The 17,863-nt window shown below is 41.8% G+C and overlaps 1 protein-coding gene across 1 annotated transcript in view; it reads right to left on the minus strand.

Moving 5' to 3' along the window:
* Nucleotides 1–277: 277 nt before the first annotated feature.
* Nucleotides 278–17,863, minus strand: part of malb (mal, T cell differentiation protein b) — a 41,827-nt gene continuing 24,241 nt past the window's right edge. Inside the window, exons 2-4 of the mRNA XM_052024944.1 lie at nt 6,609–6,776; nt 5,716–5,841; nt 278–608 (exon numbers count right to left, since the gene is read on the minus strand). Of these exons, the coding sequence (XP_051880904.1) occupies nt 531–608; nt 5,716–5,841; nt 6,609–6,776 (372 nt within the window). The 3' untranslated portion in view covers nt 278–530. The remainder of the gene's footprint in view (nt 609–5,715; nt 5,842–6,608; nt 6,777–17,863) is intronic.

A 17,863-nucleotide genomic window follows, 5' to 3' on the forward strand; every position in this document is an offset into this window, starting at 1 on the left:
TTCTGATTAAGCTAGTAATGCTTGGCCGTTACTGATGCAAGATTTTTAAATTTCAGCATTTTAATTGCTTCCTGTTATGCAGCAAGAGTCTCGGCCTTTGCACACTGGTCTCATAACTTAGCCCCTATATATTATAACATAATTAATTCACTCATTTCCAAACTCTGAGGCTTCAGGTTAAATTGTTCCATATTTCTTCCCTACTCGCAAGTGAGAAATCTCATGCACACATTTCGAAGGGATGGAAAATAGCTTTAAAAACTCCATGCAGGAAGTCTTGATTCCTACCTCAGCTTTATTGAGATATGTGGTATTAAAATGGCACAAGATATCAAAGGGATACGTTACTTACAGCACTCTCAAACTCAACATACGAGGACATTTTGTAGAATATCAGTTCTATTGTATACATAAAAACTGTAATCACAGTTGCAAAAAAGATGGATATATCCAATATTAAGCAAAGACAAATCAGCAGTTTTAGGAAGAAGGCAAAATCTTCCAGGAGTACGTGTTACTTGTCTTCTTGTTCAGGAGGAGGACTTCCATCTCACTATCGACCATATAGCGTGCATTGTGTACAGTAAGGTGGCCGCAAATGCAAACACCTGAAACACAAGGATGTTTTACAGGAAAATAATATCTAGAGAAGAATGCTTGTCACAGAATAAATATATTTTAATATAAATTTATTTACATCTACCTTCCATTCTACACCAAGTATATTCTTGAACTCTCTTCAACTCAGCTAATGGAAGGTTTAGAGGTTTTACCATTGGGCAGCAAGTCTCATAAATCATACCAATGCTCGAGTTAATCCCCAATGGGCCTCAGTAGCTGATTTATTTGTGGTGGCAATCTATGTGCTAAAATTAGACAAGGGAAGCATGCATTTAGGAAGAACCTGGCTGGGCTTTAGCTCCTCATCATTGCTAGTAAGGGCTTTGTTGCCATATGTGTCTGGTCTCTGGTAGAGGACAATATTGGCTTCAAGTTGTGAAGCTCTCAGTATTGTTACCACTGCCATTTTCTTGCTTCAACCTGTCAATCTGGCACATGCAGGCAAAGGAATAAATTAATTTCACCTTCAGTATTGAAGAAATAAATTTGTAAATAGCTTGCACTTTTCAATGTGACCATTATAAATTAAAATTAAATAAACTGCACTTTCTGGAAATCTGCAATAAAAACAGAGAATGCTGGAAACACTCAACAGGTCAGGCAGCATCTGTGGAAAGAGAAGCAAAATGAACATTTCAGTTCTAACAAAAGGTCTCCAACCTATAACATGAACTCTGTATCTCTTTCCACAGATGCCAGACAACCTGCTGAGTGTTTCCAAGATTCTCCACTTTTATTTGAATGTCATATATGGTAGGGAGGATATTCCTGTTTCAGGTCAGCGTGACACTATAGGGTATTAGTATTGGTTTATTATGTCACTTGTACCGAGGTACAGTGAAAACTTGTCTTTCATACTGTTCGTACAGATCAATTCATTACACAGTACATTGAGGTAGTACGGGGTAAAAACAATAACAGAATACAGAGTAAAGCGCCACAGCTACAGAGAAAGTGCAGTGCAGGTAGACAATAAGTTGCAAGGTCATAACAAGATAGATTGTGAGGTCAAGAGTCCATCTCATCGTATAAGGAACCGTTCAATAGTCTTTGTAGCAGCAGGATAGAAGCTGTGCTTGAGCCTGGTGGTATGTGCCCTCAGGTCTACCTGATGAGAGAGGGGAGAAGAGAGAATGACCTGGGTGGGTGGGTCTTTGATTATCCTGACTGCCTTCAACAAGGCAGCGAGAGGTATAGACAGAGTCCACGGGGGGGAGGCTGGTTTCCGTGACACGCTGGGCTGTGTCCATAACTCTCTGCAGTTTCTTGCGGTTCCGGGCAGAGCAGTTGCCGTACCAAGCCGTGATGCATCCAAATAGGATGCTTTCTATGGTGCATCGATAAAAGTTGGTGAGTGTCAAAGGGGACATGCCAAATTTCTTCAGCCTCCTGAGGAATGCAGAGTTGCTGGTGAGCTTTCTTGGCTGTAGCATCTATGTGGTTGGACCAGGACAGGCTATTGGTGATGTCCACTCCTAGGAACTTAAAGCTCTCAACCACCTCCACCTCAGCACCATTGATGTAGAAAGGTGCATGTACACCGCCCCCCTTTTCTGAAGTCAATGACCAGCTCTTTTGTTTTGCTGACATTGAGGGAAAGGTTGTTGTCATGACACCATGCCACTAAGCTTGACCAGTGTGACAAGGTGAAGAGTACAACATCATGAACCTATGCCGTGTTTCTGGCTGAGATCAAGCCCAGTGGAGCAAAACCCTTCGCCAAACTGACCATTTTAGGATATCTCAAGGTAAGCTTGTAGTGACAAACAATGCAACCAAAACTGCTGGAAACGGTGAATCCACTTACCTCCTTTTGAGATCCCCATTTCCCCAACCAGTGAAAACCTGAAATCACGATCCCTCCCCCACCAATGCCGTGACTGACCCCCTAGGTCCTCAGCTCCCAACAACTCACAACATGTTCTGTGCAATGCAATGTTGTGTCAGGCATTCACAGAAAATACTGGACCACCCTTTCACTACCTGCTTAACACACCTTTCTAGGTTTCAAAGAACTTCTGAGCCAATGTTAAAAGTTCAAATAAATTTCCCAAGTTCCCTTTTTGTTATTTTCTGAATAAGTTAATCATAATAGGGTCACAGCGCCATAGAGTTTATACAGTATGGAAACAGGCCCTTCAGCCCAACTCATCTATGCCAACCAAGTTGCCTACCTAAGTTCATCCCATTTGCCCACAATTGGCCCACTGTCCCCTCTAAACCTTTTCCTATCTAGGTACCTGTCCAAATGTCTCTTAAACACTGTAATTGTACGCACCACTACCACTTCCTCTGGCAACTCTTTCCACTTTCTGTGTGAAAAATTGCCCCTTAGGTCCCCTATAAATCTTTTCCTTTTCACCTTAAATCTACACCCTCGAGTTTTAGACTCCCCTACCCTGGAAAAAACTGTGACCATTCACGCATGCCCCTCATAATTTTATATAAGGTCACACTCAATCTCCTACACTCCAATCTGTCCAGTCTCTCCTTATAACTCAAGCCCTCCAGTCCCAGCAACATTCTTGTGAATCTTTTCTGCCACCCTTTCAACCTAACTGACATCATTCCTATAGCCAGGTGACCAGAGCTGCAACACAGTACTCCAAGTGTGGTCTTACCAACATCTCGTTATAGTTGTTAACATGAGTCCCAGCTCTTGTACTTAAGTACAACCAAATAATTAATGCTTATGTCAAGCTGATGCTGGGAGAATTATTAAGAAGGGAGTTAGATATTAAGATGGAGCTAGATATTGAGAGGGATCAAGGGATATGTGGAGAAAGCTGGAAACAGGGTACTGAATTTGGATGTCATATTGCATGACGGGGGCAGGTTGAAGGGCTGAAGGCCCTACTCTTGTTCCTTTTTCCAAAAGACATACGGGTTAGGAAGTTGTGGGGCATGCTATGTTGGCGTGGGAAACGTGGCAACACTTGCAGGCTGCCCCCCCCAGAATACTCTATGCAAAAGGATGCATTTCACAGTGTTTCGATGTACATGTGACTAATAAGGATATCTTATCTTATTGTTCCCTATTAATGGCTTCGATGCTTTTTTTAATTAATTAATTTTTTGCAGACGCTGTTGTCACTAGAAAAGCCCGCATTTATTGCCCAGTCTTTATTGCCCGAGTACACCATCTTCTTGAGCTGCTGCAATCCTTCTGCTGAGAGTTACTGCTGTGATGGTGTTGCAGGGGACCCTCAGGGTTTCTGCCCCCACCAAGTGATAACAATACAACTGAATGCCTTGTAAGGCCATTTCAGAGGGCTGTCAAGCACATAACTAAGGCCTAAAGTCATATACATACCAGACTGGATGAGGCATTTCAAGCCCTGATTGTTTGTGTCTACTGTTATTCAAGAGGCCTTATCACTTACGCTTGAATTTTCAAATTATGATTTAAAGTGTTAATTATTGTTCCACTGTTTGATAGTCTGATGTTTTTATCAAAATATTTCAAATCATTTGTTTATTTATTAAATATTTTACTGATGTGCTTGCCCTACAGTTGAATATGGTGCATGGCAGGTATAGGGAACTGAAAACAGGAGAGATCCTTGAGGAATACAGAGAGTGTAGGAAAGTATTTATCAAAGAAATTAAAAGGACAGAGGGGTCATGAAATATCACTGGTAGACAAGATTGAGAATCCCAAGGCATTTTATGTGTATTAGGAGCAAGATGGTAACCAGGGAAAGAGTAGGTCCCCTTTAGAACCAAAGGTGCAATCTGTGGGTGAGGACTTAAATGAATACTTCTCATCTGTATTCACACAGGAGAAAGCCATGGTAGATGGAGAGATCAGGGAGAGGGACAGTGATATTCAAGAGCATGTTAGCATTAAGAAGGAGAAAGTATCAGGTGTTAAATGAAGACGGATTAGTTCCCAGAGCCTGATGAGATGTATCCCAGGCTGCTATGGGAAGCAAGGGAGGAGATTGTTGGGGCCCTGACCGTGAGATTGTTGCGACTTTGCTGGCCACAGATGAGGTACCAGATGACAGGAGGATAGGTACTGTGGTTCCCTTGTTCAAGAAGGACAGCAGGGCAATGAGTCTTACATCTGTGGTAGGGAAGTTATTGGAAAAAATTCTAAGGGACAAGATTTATTTATACTTGGAAAGGAAGGGAATGATTAGGAAGAGTCAGCATGGCTTTGTTTATAGGAAATGCTGTCTCACTAATTTGATTGAATTTTTTGAAATGGTATCTAAGTATATGGATGAGGGCAGTGTAGTAGATGTTATCTACCTGGACCTTAGTAAGGACTTTGACATGGTCTGGAATGGTAGGCTGGTCATGGGATCTAAGGCAAGTTGGCTAATTGAATCCAAATTTGGCCTGGTAATAGGAGGAAGAGGGTTAGGAAAGCGGCAGCACAGATAGATAGGGTGGTGAAGAAGGCATATGTGATGCTGGCTTTCATCAACCTTGGCAGAGAATATAAGAGGACAGGTATCATATTACAACTTTATAAAACATTGGTTAAGTCACACCTGGAGTTTTACATGCAGTTCCGGTTGCCACACTATAGGAAGGATGCGGTTGTGCTGGAGAGAGTACAGAGGAGATTCACCAGGATGTTGTCTGGATTGGAGCATTTCAGATTGGAGAGGATTTCAGAGGAGATTCACCAGGATGTTGTCTGGATTGGAGCATTTCAGATTGTTTCCCCTGCGGCAGAGGAAGCTGAGGTGGGGACCTGACTGAGATATACAAAATTATGATGGGGTCAGATAGGGTAGAATGTAAGAATCTTTTCCCTTGGTGGGGCTGTCAAAAACAAGAGGGCATAGATATAGGTGAAAGCTGGAGAGTTTAGAAGGGATCTGAGGGGGAATTTTTTCACCCAGAGGGTGGTTGGAATCTGGTACACACAGCCTGAGGAGGTGGTGGAGGCAGATACTCTCTCACAACATTTAAGAAGCATCCAGACAAGCATTGTAATCGCCAAGGTGTAGAAGGCTACAGATAAAGTGCAGGTACACGGGACAAGTGGAGATAAGTATAATGGTCGGCATGGACAGTACAGACTGAAGGGCCTGTTTCTGTGTTGTACAACTCCATGACTCCATCATGGTGACTTACAGTGGCAGCGATGTTGATTTTGTAATTCTTTTGATCTCCACTGATTAGAATAAACCTTGTGTCACCGGCCTCCAAAACGGCAATACTTAAATAAAACACAGCTGCAATGAAGTGGTAGAAAACATCCTGGAAGAGAAGAGGAAACAAGGAATGAGAAACCAATCTACACAATTATATTACAGTCAGTTCTCACACAGATTTGGTTGGTAAATGAACTGCTTGCTGAGCCAAAGAGATCCCAGGACAGATGCTGCAGAAGTTGTCCTCAAATTAGACACACGAATAACAGCCAAATTTCTCTCCCCAGGATTAGAAACAGAAATAAAAAAAATGAAAATGCTGGTCAGGCAACATCTGCAGAACGAGAAATGGTTCAAGTTTCAGGTCAAAGACCCTTCATCAGAAGGTACTGAACCTCATTGACCAGTTCCACATGTGAATAAAGCAATTTGGTTGAGGTATCAGAGGACAACAGGTAGCTATTCAGTCCTTTGGGCTGAAGGACAACTTCCTATGCTGTACAACATCTGTGACTTTGTTAGTGATCAGCTCGAGAGTAATCTCAGATCATCTCACCCATCGAGCTCAAGATGACAAGAAGCTTTTGAAATCGAGCATATAGTCTTACACTTGTTTTTTTATTTCTCTATTCCCTTTGATCATTAATTGTGTTCAAAGGATAGGGGTTATGTTTATAGTAAGTCTTATCTGTGAGTATCCTGTACTGCTGCACTGAAACATCAAGTAAAATATGTAGCATTTCTGCTTACTCTTTAAGTTCATCACAAAAAAACAATTAGAACACTATACATCAGAAATATACTTAAGATAAAATATTACAACACATTAGAACTGTGTGGTAATACTGAGCTAGTCAGTAGCCATAGACTTACCACCACAGTCCATGCAGAGGAACTGTTCTGAACTCCAATCATGTACAGTACGAGCAGCAACGTGGTTATAACAAAGCAGAAGACTGAGACAAACATCACCCAGCCTTGATCACCAGGGAATGAAACTCGAGCTGAAGCCACGAGGATCCAAACTAGGCCACCAAAAACCTAGAAAGCAAACCATAAAAAACATAGTTAAAGTATGAAACAGCTGAGCAGCTTGGCAAGTTATTCCAGAACCATATTATGCATGTTACTCATAAATACCCTCTGATGTGGGCTAACAAGAAACTGGAGGCTAAATTGAATAGCTCTTGAAAATGGGCATCAGGTCTGTAATGCGTTGCCTTCTCTATAAAGGATTAAAGAAATTTTCAGAAATAGCTGTAAATCGGGGACTGAAAGGGAGGGAGGAAGTCAAGAAAATTACAACTGAGCAAATTGTTGGAGCTTATAGAGTCATAGAAAGTCATAGGGTCATACAGCACAGAAGCAGGCCCTTCGGCCCAACTTGTCCATGCCAACCGAAGACCCCAGCAAGCTAGTCCCATTTGCCCACATTTGGCCCATATCCCTCTAAACCTTTCCTATCCATGTACTTATCAAACATGTCTGTTAAATGTTATTATTGTACCTGTCTCAACCTCCGGCAGCTTATTCCATATACACACCACCCTCTGCATGAAGAAGTTGCCCCTCAGGTCCCTTTAAATCTTTCCCCTCTCACCTTAAACCTATGCCCTTTAGTTTTTGGTTTCCTTTCCCTGGGAAAAAGACAGTGTACATTCACCCTATCTATACCCTCATAATTTTATACATCTCTATAACATCACCCCTTAGTCTCCTACATTCCAAGGTATAAAGTCCCTAGCCTGTCTAACCTCTCCCTGTGACTCAGGGACCTTGAGTCCTGACAACAGGCATCAGGCTGATAAGTCTATGGGTCCTGATGGACTTCATCCTGGCTTTTAAAAGAAGTGTTTAGTGAGGACAGCTGATATGTAGTTTTAATATTCCTTTAGATTGGAAAATATGAATGTAATTCTTTATTCAAAAATGGTAGGAGACAGAAAACAGGAAATGACATAGGTAAAATGTTAGAAGCTTATAGTAAAGACATACAAGCAGGACACTTAGAAAAACTCAAGGTAAGCAGGCAAAGTTAAAGTCAAGATGGTTTTATGAAAGGGAAATCACATTGATCAGTTCATCACTGTCTTTGAAAGGGAACGTATTCTTTTGGATAAAGGGGGACCTTTGGAAGGAAACATATCAAAGGTTACTGCAGAAAATAAAACTCATGTTATTGGAGGCAAAGTATTGGAAAGGATAGAAGATTGGCTGGCAACAGGAAACAAAGAGCAGGCTTTAAATGGGTCTTTATCGAGTTGCCAACATGTAACAAGTGGTGTGCAACAGGGATCAGCACGAAAACATTACTTTAAGTGATTTGAATGAATGGACTGAATGTCTGGTTGCTAAAATTGCTGAAGGCACAGAGGTAGGTAGTAAGGTTAAGTTGTGAAGAAGGTGTAGTGAGGATACAAAGGGATATGCAGGCGACCTCTGGGCTTATGGCAGTTTTGGTAACAGAACTTCGCATTTTTCAGAATTTACAAATCACTACCAAAAAAATATGAGCTACAGAATAAAAGTTCTCTCTTACAAAATTAATGTGGAAAAAAAGTAAATAAATAAACACAATTTTTTTTCAACACGTTTCTTGATGCATGTACAGATAACGCAGTTTCTAATCACAGAAAATCACGATACGCACTGTTTCTTATGCAGGCAATGCCTCCCCTCCCCTCCCCCTCCCCTCCCCTCCCCCCTCCCCTCCCCGTAAGATAAGGGTCACCTGTGGATAAGTTAAGTGAGAGGGCAAACATCTGGGAAATTTTTCACAAGAAATCGAAAAAAGAAGCACAACAGATATTAAGAATACCGCACAGGGATAGACGTAGATGTTCCAGTGCATCATTTGCAGAAGGCTAGTATGTAGGTGCAGTGATTAATTAAGAAAGCCAACAGGATGTTACATTGTATTACTTGGGAACCAAATACAAAAGTAGGGAGGTTATTCTTCCATTTTGCAGGATGTAGATGAGACCACATCTGGACCACTATGTGGACTATTTAAGGAAGGATGTTAGTGCAATGGAAGCAGTTCAGAGAAGACGTATTAGATTAATACCTGGAATGTGTGAGTATTCCTATAATGAAAAGTTAGACAAGCTCAGAAGACTGAGGAGGGACTTGATTGAAACATAAGATCCAAGAGGTATTGAGATGGTGGATATGGGGAAGATGGTTCCTCATAGGAGAATCTAAAACTAGGGTTACTTTTTAAAAATAAGGGGTCACCCACTTAAGACAGAGATGAGGTGAAACTTTGTCTCTCAGACAGACGTTAGTCTTTGGAACTCTCTTCCTCAAAAGGCGATGACACCAGAGTCTTTGAATACTTATAAGGCAGAGGCAGATAAATCTTGATAAGCACGAGGGTGAAATCAGGAGTTGAGGTTTCAACCGGATTAGCTGCAGTCTTATTAAATGGCAAACTGAACTCAAGAACCTGAGTGGCCACTCCTGTTCCTAATTCATATGTTTATAATAACCTGAACTTGGAAATTCATCCATATTGCCTACTGTAACAATGTCCATATCCACAAGTGTTAACCATGCTGTAGCCAAGATTATTACAGCATCAGGCAGCAGAACTTCAGGAGGAAATATTAACACCATTGTTAGATTCACTATTTCATGGAATCATAGAGTGAGACAACACAAAAACAGACCCTTCAGCCCACCAAGACCACACTGACCACCAAACTCCCATTTACATTAATCCCATTTTATTCTCCCCCCACTTCCATCAACTCCCCCCCATATTCTACCACTCACCTACACTCTAGGGGCAAAGAACAGTGGCCAGCTAACTTATCACCTGAACATCTTTGGGACGTGAGAGGAAAACCGGAGCACCCAGTGGAAACCCATGCGGTCACGGGTAAAACATACAAACTCCATACAGACAGCCCCAGAGATCAGGATTGAATTGGAATAGGAATTGGTTTATTATTGTCACATATAGCGAGGTACAGTGAAAAACTTGTCTTGCGTACCGTCCATACAGATCAATTCATTACAACAGTGCATTGAGGTAGTACAAGGTAAAACAATAACAGAATGCAGATTTAAATGTCACAGCTACAGAGAAAGTGCAGTGCAGGTAGACAGTAAGGTGCAAGGTCATAAGGAGGTAGATTGTGGGGTCAAGAATCCACCTTATCGTACTAGGAAACCATTTAATAGTTTTATAACAGCAGGATAGAAGCTGTCTTTGAGCCTGGTGGTACGTGCTTTCAGGCCCAGATCACTGGGGCAGTGAGACAGCAACTTTACCAGGTGTGCCACTCTCCCAGGTATCCCAAGTAGGAGAACAGGAAAAAGTTTCCCAAGAAGTCAGTGAATACATCTTCAAATCAATAATCCCGTCTACTAACTGTTACTGTAGCACTAACTCTGTTAGAGCTGCCACTTCATCCAGAGCTATCTGATGACGTTACAAGTGGAGCGCCCAAGCTGTTGTCAACATGGAGGAATCACATTGTAGACTTGGAACTGGAATTGGTTTACTGTTGTCATGTGCACCGAGACACAGTGAAAAACTTAGTTTTGTAAGCCATCCATCCAGATCTTTTCAAAACATAAATACATTGAGGTAGTTCAAGAGAAAAGCAACAACAGAATGCAGAGTATAGTAGTTCTGACTTGTAAGTAGCTCTGAAATAAACTTTTAGTATGAATCACCTGAGACCTACAGAATGTGTTAAGAAGTTCACTTAAAGAAAGTAGTGCTACTGAATACATCATGACAAAGGGTGGTGTGAGCAGGTTATGTTGACTCTAGCCGTAGCTTTGCATGGAAAGCAAACACTATTAAGAAACACTACACAGATCACTACCAGAGAAACCTGAATGAGGCAGGTTTTGGAATCAACAAACACTCTGCTTGAGGAACTCAACGGGTCAAGCAGCATCTTGGGAGGAAAGGAACTGGCACCATTTCGGGTCAAAACCCTGCATTATTTTCAAGAAAAGGGGGCTAATGGCTGTGTGACCAGATGGTGGTGGTAATCCAGAGGAATGGTCTAACATTCTACAAACCTGAGTACAAATCCAACCATGGCCACTGTTTGAATTCAGTTAATCATCTGGAATTTGAAAAAAAATGGCTTTAGTAGCACTGATCACAAAACTACTCCCTTGTTGTAAAAACCCATCTACTTCACTGATGTCCTTCTACAGAGGATATCGGCCATCCTTATCTGATCTGGTCTACAGGTGATCCAAACCTTGGGGCAATGAGATGTTGATTCTTAAATGCCATCAAAAATGGCCTGGCAAACTACACAGGCAATTAAATGTTGACCTTGCCAGCAACAGACACCAAAAAATGAATAAATTTTAAAAATAGAGATAACCCTGCTGTGATTGCACACAGCGGATGTGTAGTTGAGAGATTGGAAATGCCAGACTTGGCTTTCTTCCATTAGATAGTACAACTGCATGTTGGAAATAGAGCAGATAAAGCCACCTCAGCTGCTGAACTCAGCAAGCAACTTGCCAAATGAATAGGAGCAATAAGAGAAGGTTTTGTTCTCATTATTGAGTTGGGAATGGCTTACAAAGACCAGAAAACAGAAGTTAAAATAACATTGCATCTGGTAGGTCACCAACACTAAGATCTCCACCAAACAAGTAGGCCTATCAATTAGAGGCTGGTTCTCAAAGCTTTCGAGAATCTTGTAACCTTTCATACAGTAAGATGGTGTACAGATTTGAGGATTCCAGGAGATGTCAGGTGAATGGGTGGATGATGGACAATACATAACCAAATTGAAGTTACTAATTGCTAATGGTAACTTCAGGAACTGAGGGGTTCATTGATGTATTGTATGCAGAATTTGAGGTGCGAGATTGAGGGAGTATCTGTTGGGAGAAACAGACTTAGGCATGACAAAATGTGACAAATCCTATAGGGTCTTATATTGTCCAAAGGCAGGTTGATTGGTTGGATAGCAGGCATCAAAACCATTCCTCAGAGGTTTATAAGAAAGCTTAAAGAGACAAATCAAGTATATGTCAACATTCAACTATACATCTGTAAGAACATTGACTAATGTAAGCCAAACATGACAAATCTGAGGATGGGAACAAAGCATATAGCAAAGCTGCTGCATTCAAAGAGAATGCAATCCTTGGAGGTCATGAAACCCAGTCAATGGAACTAATAACCAGACAGAGAATGGCGGTGAGATTATTCATCAGTGTTCTAGCCAAGAATGATGACAAAGTGAGACTTTGTGTAGAAGTGTGATGTGTGCAGTCCTTGAGAATTGTTGCCAATTCTGACATAGAGTCACAGAGTCATACAGAATGAAAAAGCCCACCATCAAGTACCCATCTATACTAATCCCACTTCCCAGCTCTCAGCCCTTAGCCTTCTTTGCTTTGGCATTTCACCTAAATACATATTAAATTTTATAGGAGTACTTGCATCCACCAGCCCCTAACGTGTAAACCACTTCTGAGTGAAAAAATTCTTCCTCAAATCCTCTCAAAATCTCCTGCATGAACCTGGTCACAGAAACCTCTGCTGTGGAGAAAAGTTTGTCATGATTTTATCGTACCTACGCCCCTCCTAGTTTTGCATACTTCTGAGTTCACACCAACCCATTTACACTAATCCTACATTAATCCCATGTTTTATTCTCCCTACATTCTCATCAGCTTCCCCCCCCCCCACATTTTACCACTCACCCACACACTAGGGGCAAATCACAGGGGCCAATTAACCTACCAGCCTGAATATCTTTGAGACATGTGAGAAAACCAGAGCTCCCAGAAGAAACCCACTTGGTCACAGGAAGAACATGCAAACTGCACACAGACTGCATCCAAGGTCAGGGTTGAATCAGGTCTCTCTGCTGTGAGACAGTGACTCCATTAGCTGTGCCACCCAGAATGGTACTTGCTATGGTAGTGTAGCGGTTAGCGGAACACTATTAAAGCACCAGAGACTCAGGTTCAATTCCGGCCGCTGTCTATAAGGAGTTTGTACGTTCTCCTCATGTCTGTGTAGGTTTCCTCCGGGTGCTCCTGTTTCCTCTCACATTCCAAAGACGTACGGGTTAGGAAGTTGTGGGCATGCTATGTTGTCGCTGGAAGCGTGGCGACCCTTGCAGGCTGCCCCCAGAACATTCTACGCAAAAAGATGCATTTCACTGTGTGTTTTCATGTACATGTGACTAATAAAGAAATCTTATATTGTCTTAATAAATAGTACTTCCCATTTTTTTGATTTAAAATGTTTGAGCATTTTTTTTGTTGGTTATTACTTGGGCATTGTGATCCATAGAGAAAATATAACATGACAGAATTTCACATGCTGTTTAACAATAAGAAACTTAGGTCTGAATCTAGTATTTTAAACTTAAGTAAGAGCAAAGGTATGAAGATAGCTAAAGTGACTGGGAAAATAGAGTAAAAGGTAAGAAGTTGGTAAGGTGGTGACAGACATTTAAGAAAATATACTGTAATCTTCTATGGAGATATATTACATTGAGAAATAAAGTATGAGAACAATAATCCCTTCGTGGCTATCCAAAAAAAGTTAAGGAAGGTATAAATACAAAGAAAGGCATACAGTGTCCCAAAGTTTAGTGGTAGACCAGAAAATTGGGAAAATTTAAGAATACAACAAAAGATAATTAAAACAAAGACAGAGAAAATAGATAATGTGAGTAAAGAGAGGAAGAGCTTCAACAAAAGTACACAAGGTGAGAGAGTAACTGAAGCAGAGGATGAGTAGGGAATTAATAATGGAAATTAACAAAATGGCTGAGACTTGAACTCAGCAGGTCAGGCAGCATCCGTGGAGGGAAATAGACGGTTGACATTTCGGGTTGAGACACTTCATCAGGAGGTTAAATGAGGTCAAAAGCTGAGTTCCCTCAGGTCTGAGAAGAGTGTCTGCTGAGATAGCAAATCAACTGGATGCAATCTTCTAAAATTCTCTAGATCCTGGAATTGGAACATTATAAATGTAACTCCTCTATTCAAGTAAAGATGCAGAAAATAGGTATCCATTGACCAGTTATCTGTCATTGAGAAAATTCTGGAATACATTATTAAGGTGCAGGGCACATAGAAGAACATCACGTAATCATGCAGAATGAGCATGGTTTAATGAAAGAGAAATGTTTGACAAATTTGTTAATTTGTTGAAGATGCAGCAAGCTGGGAGGATAAAGAGAAGCCAGTAGATGTAGTGCATTTGGATTTCTAGAAGCCATAGAACAAAGGACAGTGCAGCACAGGAACAGACCCATGATATGTGTGCTGACCTAAATTAAACTGTGTCCTCTGCCTGAATATGATGCATATTCCTCTATTCCCTGCATATTCATGTGTCTACCTAAAATCCTCTTAAACTCCACTATTGTATCTGCATCCACCACCACCCTTGGCAGCCCATTCCAGGGACCTACCACATTCTGTGTAAAAAATTTACCCCGCACATCTCCTTTAAACTTTTCCCCCTCTCACCTTAAGTGTATGCCCTTGAATATTTGACATTTCTACCCTATCTATGCCTCTCATAATCTTATAAACTTCTGTCAGGTCTCCCCTCAGCCTCTGACACTCCAGAGAAAACAACCCAAGTTTGTCCAACCTCTCCTTATCGCTCATACTCTCTCATGCAGGCAGCATCCTGATAAAACTTTTCCCTACCCTCTCCAAAGCCTCCACATCCTTCCTGTAATGGGGTGATCAGAATTGCACACAATACAATGCCACATATAAGGTTACTGCACAAGGTTCATGGCATGAGGACTGCCCATCTGACAGAAGGCTGAATCAGGATGAGTAAGTCCGCTTCAGGCTGGCTGGGTTATAACTGGTGATCACAGGGTTCAGTACTCCACCTTTAACCGTTTATAATCCACGTCAGTGATTTAGATGAAGGGACTATTTTAGATGAAGGGACTGTATTTTTCCCCAAATTTGGAAAAAGATATGCGGGAATGCAAGTTGTGAGGAGGATGTAAAGAGTTTCCAGAAAGTGAGGGGACACAAGAGACTGCAGATGCTGGAATATGGAGCAAGAAGTAAACTGCTAATCAGGACTGATGCAGGGCCTTGACCCAAAACGTCGACCATCCCTTAACCTCCACAGATGATGCACAAATCACTGAGTTCTTCCAGCAGTTTATTTCTAGCTCCCCACAAAATGATATAGGCAGATTAAGTGAGTGGGAAAGAACTGGCAGATGGAATATAATGTGGGAAATGTAAGTTTATCCACATTAGTAGGAAGAATAGAAAAGCAAAATATTGTTTCAGTGGAGTGATGACAGAATGCTGCTGAACAGAGGATCTGAGTGTCCTTATACATGAAATAAAAAGTTAACATTTTGGTATAACAAATGGAATATTAACCTATATTTCAAAGGGCATAGAGTAGGTTAGTCTGGTTATGGAAAATGCCGAAACACTCAGCAGGTCAGCCAGCATATGGAGAGAGAAACAGACTTAATGTTTTAGGTCAAGAACCCTTCATCAGAACTGGGAAAGAGTGATTTAAAAAGGTAGCTTAGAAGAACTACCTTCTCTGCAACTTAAAACTGCCATTTCTATCTCTCCCGGTTCTGGCAAAAGGTCTTTAACATTAAATGTTAACTCTGTTTCTCTTCCCACAGATGCTTCCTGACTTGCTGAGGGTTTCAACATTTTCTGTTCATATCCAGCATCTGCAGACTTTTTTTGATTTTCAGCTACACAAGGCCTTGGTGAGACACATCTAGAGTAGTGCATACTGTCTTGTCTCTTTATTTAAGGAGGGATATACTTGCTTGGAGACTGTTCAAAGAAAGTCCACGAGGTTGATTCCTGGGAAGAAGTGGTTGGCTTGTGAGGAAAGGTTGAGCGGGTTAGGCCAATGCTCATTGAAGTTTAGAAGATTGAGAAACGAGTTTCTTGAAACATGCAAGGTTCTGCGGGGTCGTGTCCAGGCATAAAATATGATTCCTCCATGGAAGAATCTGAAATCTGGAACTGGGGCATAGCTTCAGAATAAGGGGACACACATTTACTTCAGAAATAGAGTGGAATTTCTTATCTCGGAGGGTTACGAATCTTTGGAATTCTCTGTGGAACTCTCTGTGCAAGGCCAAGGTAGACATCTGGACAATTGGAGAGTCAAGGAACAGGCAGAAACGTAGAGGTCAGATCAGCTATGATCTTATTGAATGGTGGAACTACATATGACCTCCTCCCGCCCCTATTTTTTATGTCTGCATGAAGTTGAGAAGGTCAACAAAAGAGGGAAGGTAAGAGAGAACTTAATGCCTGGATGAACACCTATGACATTTTGTTCTAACCTTGCCTACCTCTTTATAGGACATGTTGAACAATCTTAGTTCCCTCCCTCATCTCTTTTGTCTGCACGTTGAGAACTGAATCACTGGCCTTGACCTGAGTCAAAACTTTGCTCTAACTTTGCTACCAATACCAATACCCTCCCTTGACGTGATCCAATGCACACCTCCTGCTGTCTGACTTTCTACCTCCAGCTCTACTGTATTGTTCTGTTGATGGTATGTTCTACTGCAGTGCTTCCGATAATCTTTTACCTTAACTGAGAATGACCCCTCCACCATAGATGGCCTGCCATTGACAATGACCATTCCATTTTCAGGACCTGTTCTCAGCCTATCCCTTCACTCTTAGAATCACAACAGGGTTTTCCCTTTCCCTACCAGCCTTCCGATGGATCATCTTCATCTCTGGAACCTCCAGCTTGACACCCACTACCAAACACATCTTCCCCTCTCTGCTACTTTCAATGTCCTAGTGGGATAGGTCCCTTCCTGATACCGTACATCCACTCTTCAATCATCAATAGTATACATCTCACCTTCCCATGGCATTTTTCCATGCAGCCACAGAACTCTCAACACCATCCCCCCTTCCCAAGTCTGGTTTCCCAAACACTTTCTACACAAAGCAAAAACTCGCTCTCTAATTGTCTGGATGAGTACATTTCAATTAACATTCAAGAAGCTGGACACCAACCAAGACACAGGATTTCCTTGACTTCACCCCCCCCCCCCACCCCACCCCCACACCCTCATCCACCATCCACCATCAGAGTACATCCACAATCAGCAGAATGCAGTTCCTTTATGGGTCAAAATGTACTGCATGAAGTGCACTGTAATTCCTCACACAGGATACTCTGACAGCACCATGCCCCCTCCCCAAACCAAAACCTCTACCACCAAGGAGGACACAGGCTTCAGGCACATGGGAACACCATCACCAGCAGGTCCCCCTCCAAGTCACACCACATCCTGTTTTGGTAATATGTCACTGTTCCTTCATCTTCTCTGGAACAAAATCCTGGAAATTCTTTCCTAACAGCCTGGTCAGATTACCTTCACCAGAAGGACTGCAGGAGTTTGAGAAAGTGATTCACCACCCCTCCCTCAAGGGCAAGTTGGAATGGGCAATAGGTGCTGACATTGCCAAATATGCCCAGATCGCAAAAAAAGAATTTAAGATGTTTGCAATTTAATACATGTCATGTTATGGCTTCCTCTGTTTTGGGAAGTTACATAAATTGAATGATTGGCATGTGGGTGCACTTATATTCTCTCCATGAGTGTAAATCGCCTGTCACTTTAATTATCCGCTTCATTCCCAATCTGTCCTTGTCTTCTGATATTGTACAGTGGAGACACCAGAGACTGCAGACTCTGGAATCTGGAGCAACAATCTGCTGGAGGGACACAGTGGGTCGAGCAGCATCTGTGGGGGGAGAAGAATTGTTGACATTTTGGGTTGAAACCCTGCATCAGGACTCACTCATCTTAACCTCAGTCAGTTTTTCATCAACTTAAATTCAGTTTCACTTCCAGCCTCTTTACACTTCCAATCTGAGAGCGAGTGACCTCCTTGTCAACATTCCTCAGGTGGACAGTTCTGAGCAATTTAATTTCCCATCAGTTTGGTTTTGCCGGGCAAGTAGAATTAAAATCTCCATCTAATTATAACTGATATAGAACAGAGCTGGTAGACCTGTTTTGCTTAAGTCATTGTGAGTCTGTGGAACGAATCTCCATCGCCAGTAGCTGAGGCAGAAACCATGTCAACAGTCAAGAATCAATTGATAGATGAATGAAGGA

The sequence above is a fragment of the Pristis pectinata genome, chromosome 10 (assembly GCF_009764475.1).
Source record: "Pristis pectinata isolate sPriPec2 chromosome 10, sPriPec2.1.pri, whole genome shotgun sequence".
Classification (NCBI taxonomy): Eukaryota; Metazoa; Chordata; class Chondrichthyes; order Rhinopristiformes; family Pristidae; genus Pristis; species Pristis pectinata.